The sequence below is a fragment of the Crocodylus porosus genome, unplaced genomic scaffold (assembly GCF_001723895.1).
Source record: "Crocodylus porosus isolate Cpor-Errol unplaced genomic scaffold, CroPor_comp1, whole genome shotgun sequence".
NCBI lineage: Eukaryota > Metazoa > Chordata > Crocodylia > Crocodylidae > Crocodylus > Crocodylus porosus.
In genome coordinates, this window is record NW_017728943.1 from 116085834 (window position 1) to 116093572 (window position 7739).

General features: G+C 38.4%; 1 protein-coding gene across 5 annotated transcripts in view; it reads right to left on the bottom strand.

The window, feature by feature from the left end:
• SCAF8 (SR-related CTD associated factor 8) overlaps nt 1-7739 on the bottom strand; it is a 139161-nt gene that overhangs the window by 79275 nt on the left and 52147 nt on the right. For 4 of the 5 annotated variants that reach the window (XM_019550044.1, XM_019550045.1, XM_019550046.1 and 1 more), the window contains exons 14-16: nt 6716-6872; nt 2173-2303; nt 1452-1589 (exon numbers count right to left, since the gene is read on the bottom strand). In XM_019550044.1, the coding sequence (XP_019405589.1) occupies nt 1452-1589; nt 2173-2303; nt 6716-6872 (426 nt within the window). The remainder of the gene's footprint in view (nt 1-1451; nt 1590-2172; nt 2304-6715; nt 6873-7739) is intronic. The other variant, XM_019550047.1, reaches the window with a different exon arrangement.

Here is a 7739-nt window from a genome sequence, read left to right on the forward strand (position 1 = left end):
CGCGCGCATGCATGGGGGGAGGAAAATTTGGAATACGCACACTACTGAGCAGTGGAATGTGGGGCCACCATGGGTTGAAATACTGTCGACTCTTCTGGGGCCCAGATCAATGAGCTATAAAGCACGAGCCTTTTGCCTTTGGACTAATATCACGCATAGTTTGTACTATGTATAAGCAGGTACAAAAATGCTGCTCAAAAGTGTATTGATGGAGTACCTTGTGCTGAAACTTACAGCACTTTACAAAAAAAGGTAAAATGCATCAATTCTGGACAAACTAAGTTTAGGGATGCCCATATATGCAAATTACTTCAGATATGTTTATTTTTAAGTCGGTGCTTTTTGGTCCCTTACATTTCAAATTTGTTCCTTACTTCCACATGCTCAGGGATGGAAGAGTAGAGCCTGAGTAGGGTCTGACAGTAAAGGCAGTGACAGGGCTACTGGGGAAAAATTGGTAGGACAGGGCAAAGGGCCATCTGACCCCCTTTCTAGCCACTATTTTTTCTGCTGTAGCAATGGAAGGGGACACATTTTAGACAAACTTCTGATAATTAGATTCTATACTTGAAAAAGTATAACACATTTATAAAATTTTCATATTTTATAAATGAGTTATACTTTTGCAACACTTGGCAAAAGTACAGATATACATATACATACATACGTACATACATACACACATTCTCTAATTATTGGGGTGTCTTAAATTCAGGGTCATCTTAGATTTAAGTAAATATTGTACATTAAAAATCTGCCAAATGTAAGGTCCAGATTGCTAATGCCAAAAGAGAGGGACAGAAAAATCAAATCTTTGACCTTTTACCTATAATTTAGCCCTTCCTGTGCTATTAGAACTTCTGGCAGCAGAGAGCAGGTGCCACTGCCACCCTATACATACACATATTCTGGCAGCTCTGCAGAGCTCCACTCAACAGAGATTCAATGGAAACACCAAATGCATTCTACATAACCTACTAAAGGGATCACAACAGCTGGCAGAAACATTATTCTACTCAAGAGAGATAGAGCAAACCTATTAACACTGAAGGAGGGATCTGCTACTGTAAGGGAACTGAGACTGCAAAGGTGCTCCATTTATGAGTTCATTAAAAAGCAAAAAAATATTCTGGTGCAATTAATAATGGCAACCTGACGGTGCTCTGTAATTTTTTTTTTCTTGATGCCTTTGACTCAACTGGAAATGTAAAATTGTAGCAAGTAAAAGAGAACAAAGATAAAAATAGGCTAAAAATATAACAGAATCCAACAAACTGTGAGATAGCTGAACTAATGAATTAAAGACATTTCTTGTGAAAAAAATTTTCTGTTTAAGGGACATCAAAGTGAATTAACTCAGACATTTAACCTTCATTCTAAGGTTAAACATACCATTTCATTACCCATATATTGGCACATGTGCCACCTCAGTACTACATACCCTTACATACCCTTGTTATAGGATAAAACTTGCCAAAAACTGGTGCCAATCTGAGTGCAGCTGTGAAAGGACTTGGACTACACTCCCTCCTATTGGCAGGGACTGGGAAGCTGGCAGTCATCCTTCCACGCCTCCATGCAGCGAAGTCCTAGCAAAGAAAATCAGCCTCCCCATTTAAGACACACACCCCAAATTTGAAGGGCTGATTTTTCAGAAAAGGATGCGTGTGTTATGTAAATAAATATGGTATTAATACTTCCCCAAAATATCAGAGAAATCACTAATTCATATTCAAAATATAGGAACACAATGTACTATAAAAGGGTACTAAAAGGAAGGAAAAGTGGTCAAAGCAGACAAAAAGGGGCCACTGCACTTTTCTATATATCTAGATAATTGCTTTAGTAAGTTGTTCATTTCTTTTTAAGAAAAATTTGATTGGAATTTCAAATTTATAACATTTGCTATATCAGCAACATTTATGTTAAGATTTCACAGAACAATTATGCACAATTATATTCAATTCAAGCATAAATTCTCATTCTGGGCATTAGTTTACTAATTTTAGAGATAAAATAAATTTACCTATTTGCTCTGTGTTCTATTGATACTATTTATGACTTAAAATATTATTTTTTTATATCAAAATTAACTACAAGTAAATACATCTCTACAAGAAATGTTGCAGGACATGTGAAACAACCAGAAATGCAAATACACCAAATACTAACCTGTAGCATAGTGACTGGTTGAGTATAAACTTCTGTTTGTGTTGTAACGACTGTGTTCTTCTCGACAGTTGCACTCTGAGTAGTTTGGACAGTCTCTTTAGCAGCCTCTGAGTTTCTCACAGTTTCCCATTCTAAATAAAAAAAATATTTGGGTATTTTAGATAAATGAACATTAATGTTTTATTTCTGCTTATACATTAAAGAAGGAAAGTGGAACATGGAGCACTTAACTGGGTGGTTGGCAACCCACTTAATTGGCAGCAGGCTGCTGAATTAAGGACAAAATGCTCAGCTGTTTGCTATGGCTTCTACTTTAAACACATTGCTCCTCCACTCAGCTAGAGCTCATCAGCAGTCCTGTCCAGATGACTGTAAAAATGGCATCCTCTGAAATAAAAGCCTGAGCAAACAGCTGGAGCACCTTGGCAGTTCTATACAGCTTCTTGCTGTTGCTTTGCAACCCCCTGGCTGATCTGCAAATCCTCTTCTTCAGAGTAGGCTGGAAACCTACTCCTGTGAAGTATCCAGGTTCTAATCTACTGTCAACTTGAAAAGCTTGTTTCATTCACTGATTTATGAAGAGCAGTTACAATACCATGAAAGCTTAGTCTGTGTGCATGCATAAGTGTGAGAAAAAACAAAAGATGAAAGTAATATAAAACGTTGTCTATGTTTAGTTTACTGTTTTCTAAAACACTTGTTTCTCTTGCTGAAGAAGGCTCTCAAACAGCAGCAGGGTAAAATCTCTTATTTTTTAAAGGGATGTAAGAGGAGAAGAAGAATATATTGGGGCATGCTATTTAAAAGCTGCCCTGTAAGAATCTGAGTCCTTTAAAAATATCAACTTAAAGTAAAGTTAGCAGTCGTGTTATAAATGACTCAGGATATATAAAGAATACAATAGCTTCTTCTATACTGTTGTTTCCAAAAAGACTAATCTGACATGAAATAAGGGAAAATACTCAAAAAACATTATTCTACCAGCCCCAAAACAAATGAAGTCAGCATTTTAAACACAAGGTATTGGATAAAAGCTGTAATATTGGTTTATATCTAAATTTCATTTCCAGTGCTAAAAGACTGGCATCAAACATCTGCCATGAGCCTGGTAGAGCTTCTTTAGCTAACACTCACCAGAGGTTGTTGTGCTTAGCAGAACTAGAACTCTAGTTGTTCCCAGAACTAGAGTTAACTCCCCATTAGTTTAAGCACGTTTCCCAGAGCTCAACTTTATGGGCATTCAGGATTTATGTAATTTCTCTCTTTAGGAATGCGTACCAGTTTATGAAAATATGCACAAAGATTTTGTAAGGGGTTTCAAAAAACAAATTCACTCCTCACTTCAGTTAACAAAAAAAAAAACAAAAAAAAAACACCTACACAGATTAATAAAGAACAATAAAAACACCTGTGTGCATTTCCTTGCATCACTCCCCTCATTATTCCCAAGTACTTTTTAGGCTCAGGTCAGAGTCCAAAACAGGAGCTGAGAATCCTTTCCTCCTTCAGGTGGCTTCTCTGAGTTCCGAAGTCTCTTTCTGACCTCTGCATTCAGAACTCTCCTGATCAAGCTAAAATAGCTGGTAAAAATATTTTTCCTTAGTCAGCTCCAGCTTCCCTGTCAGGTGACTTCCTGATCAACCCCAGTGATTACCAAACAGGCGATTCACCTTTTTTTTTTTTTTTTTTAAATGTAGTTACATCCCACCAAAATAACACATAAAAAAACTGCTCTGTCCTGGTAAAATCCATATTTTCACTCTATTTGAAAGGCTAACCAAGGTATAACAACCTTCTACTGTTAGTCCCATGCCAGGTATATACATATCCCCTGTCACATCCTGTGGATTTTATCTTACTGTACATTGAAAACAGAAGAAAAGTAACCAAGTCTTCACTCCCAATGGAGTTTACAGTTCTGGCAGAGATTAGATACATACATATCATATAGACTTCTCAATGCCAAACTGAATTTGTAAGTTATATGTATGAGAGGGCAAGAATTCTCCTGGGTGGTATCTTTTATTGGGCCAACTGCAAGTTTTGGATGAAGTTAGACAAGCTTTCAAATGCAAGGCATTCTTCATCAAATCTGAATTACATAAAGAAAGATTCTGCAAACTCAGTGTCAATATCCAAGATACAAAATAGGTTATAAGCCAACATATGCAATTTGGAAAGTCAAATCTCAAATAATACTGAAAGCCTCTGCCAAGAGTCTGAAACAACAATGGAATATCCAAATTACTGCTTCATCCCTTTATTTTTATATATGACAATTAGCGTATCAGATTTTTCAGAAGGGCTACAACCAGACTGTAAATCTTGCATCAACTAATATCTGTATGGGTACTTGGCAAGTATATGTGGAAAACTGAAAACTAGTTTATGAAAAGTTAATTGTTATTATCTCAGTAGTAGTTTTATTTACATCTTCTGCTAAAATCAGACAATAAAGTAAACAGAATATAGCTATACCATACAATTTACATAAATTATAATTTCTGCTAAAAGCATGCATTGAGATCGCACATTCTACCAGTTTGAAAAGAATGTAATTCATGTTGATACAAAAATAGATAAAATGAAGCAGTGAGCAATAAAGGAAAAAAGGGGAATGCCACTTGATTTTGACCCTTATTCTTTGTGCAAGTAATGCAAATACACCTTGGGAGTATAGGACAGGATGTAATGCATTATAAAAGTGAAATATTCTCTCAATATTTTCTCAAGGTTTTTTTTTTTTCCATCTTTAGCATTTAAAATTTTCTATTAACTGAGATTCATTTTTTTTTTTATTATTTCTTCAAAGAACAAGACAGGCTACAAATACTGTATTTTCTCACATAACTCAACCTTGAATATAATATGCATCCTACTTTGGGAAGGCCCCAAGGACGAAAAAAGATCTCACCTTACGTAACAGATAAGTACCTGAGGTCTGGGTTTCCAGGGCTGGGGAGCTCAATCTGGCCACTACTGGAGCTGAAGCTGCATGGGGATCCTGGTGTAGCTGTGCTAGTACAGGGCGTAGAGCTACATGCTGAGTGCAACCCAGCACATGGCCCTGGAGCCAGTGTGCTGTGTAGGACTTCGCATTTTGGGTTCAAACTTACATATGCCTCCAGAATCAATGTACTGGGCCTAGCCATTGGCCAAGCCCACGCACCAGCCTGGTATGGCATGATGGTGAGCAAAGTTCCCCATGGGTCTGGAAATTTGATGACAGGAGAGGAGGACAAGTGGAGGAGGACACAGGGGAAAGACGGTGCTGTACCACAGCCATGACAATTAATGCTGCCACCACTCTATTCCACTCCACTTCTTCCTACCAAATTTCTAGACCCATAGCCAGCCTTTGCCTTGAAAATAATGCACCGGCCAATTTTTCCCAGCTGATTCCCAGGGGGCAAGGTGCAGTGTTTGTAAGAGAAAATATGGTAATGGTTTATGTCGTCCATCTTATTATTCTTGCAACAACATATTCTATGTGAATATGGGGACCAACATAATCTGCCCGTTATAAATATACACCTCAGAGTGAATCACAGTCTAGTAATAGACAGTCTTGTTTGTTATTTTGTACCACAGATAAGTATATTTCTAGGCCAAAGAGTGCTTCGTTAAATCTCAAAAAGGGAAATTTGAGAAAAATCTTACTTCCTGCATATCTGCCTGGAAGCTGGCATCTTTAATTCTTAGATTTGTCTTGTTCTAAATGCAGGGAAATTAGTGGATCATTTATTCTCAGTATCATTCCTAGACCACGCGTCTGGAGGAGAATATAGATGTTTTAAAACTATTTAAACAAGGGTTTGGAAAGGGAGAGGCTTCTAAAATATACTTGAATGTGGATACTGTACAGTAGTACTACTTGCAGTGACAGATGTTCAAACTGCAATACAGGTAGTCCTCGACTTGACTTTACAACACCTGACCTGATGCGATGTCACGCCAGCAAGCATGTTCACTGCATTGCTCATCTCCCTAGAGAACATCTGTCCAAACTTCCCTGGACACTTTCTTTAAGAAAGCAGACAAGACTCCAGAAAAACCTGCAGCCCAGACTTCTGAGGAAACTCCAGCCAAGAGCCTTTCAAAAAGTCTGGCAAATTCACCTCAAAGAAGCCCTTCCAAATCAACGATTTCTATTTACAATTATACATACGTTAATATAGCTATATCACTCATTTAAAGTTGATCGAGTACAAAATTCTGGGGTATTGTTGATGAAAATAGGGTATTGGGCCTTGGTTCAGGAACCAATCCCCCATTTATAACATTGTTTCTTATGAGAAAATTGGTTCCGAGTTGCAACGTTTTGACTTAAGACGCAGTTTTTAGGAACCAACTGCTGTCGGCATGGCACTGCATTGTGTTGTAAGTCCAAGGACTACCTGTACAAGTTTCTGATCTCAGTTTTATTTGCGTGTATAAAATGTAGCCAGTAAGATTATTTATAAAAAAATACCTTAAAGGGTAAGGATAACAGAAAAGAAATACCATTTCCAATTATTAAAAAGGAGCAAGCAAGTAACCTTACCAGTGTTTACAGTCTCCTGGTCGATCATGCCTCCTTCAGCAAAGCCATCCAAATCATCCACTTTTACCTTTTCCCAAGGTATATACGAAACTCCAAGATCCACATCCCAGAACTGTTTGTACTCTGTTTTCACCCCTTTATTCAAAGCCCAGGCAATCTGAAATAAAAACCAAATTGGATGATGTAGCCAAGTCAACTACTTAATGATGGTAGGGTAGGAGTAGACCATTAGACCATTCACTTTATTCTCTCTGCTAGAACAGTATTCATCTCCGAAGTATGAATGCTGAAACTGTAATAAGTTCATTTTTAAATGAACAAAACAGCAACGCATCTGCTTGGCCTATAACACTAGCAGTCATTTGAAAAATTATAAAGGTTTGTCAAACATTCTAATTTACAGATGAGGAAGTGGAGGCCTAAATTCTGACCAAGAATCAAAGAGTAAGCTAGTACCTGAGACTTTAATACAGAGCACAACACTTGAGTTTAACTTTTAAGCTCAATGGTCTGAACTGAATGAGACTACTAGTTTCAAGTTGATCATGTACTTACATGCTCTGTATAATAAACAGAAACCTGGGTTTTCCGTTCCCTGTGGAAACGCGCAGATCTTCCTTTTTAAAAGGGAAAATAGGGGGCTTCCCTTTGCAGGCTGGTAGCACTTCAGTCCACAAGGAGATGCTTAGTGCTCAGTGGAGCATGAGGAGAGTAAATGGAGGCAGAAGGCTCCATGTGTGATTGCCACACACACAGCTGGCAATTACAGGCAGGCAGAGTGTTGGAAGCAGACTTGGCAGCTCAATGCAGGTATGTCTTTGGCCATGGGGTGTGTATGGGGGTGATGTAGGGGGGTGCATCTGTATGGGGCTTGGGGACAGGGGGTGCCTGTTTATGAGTGCCAGCCAGCACTGAGGAATTGAGTCTGGGCACCGGGGCTATAGGATGGTCTAAGGCAGTGCTTGGTCCTGCCAGCAAGCTCACCTCAGCATTGTTGCCAGCTCGCACAGAACTCCAGCTGATG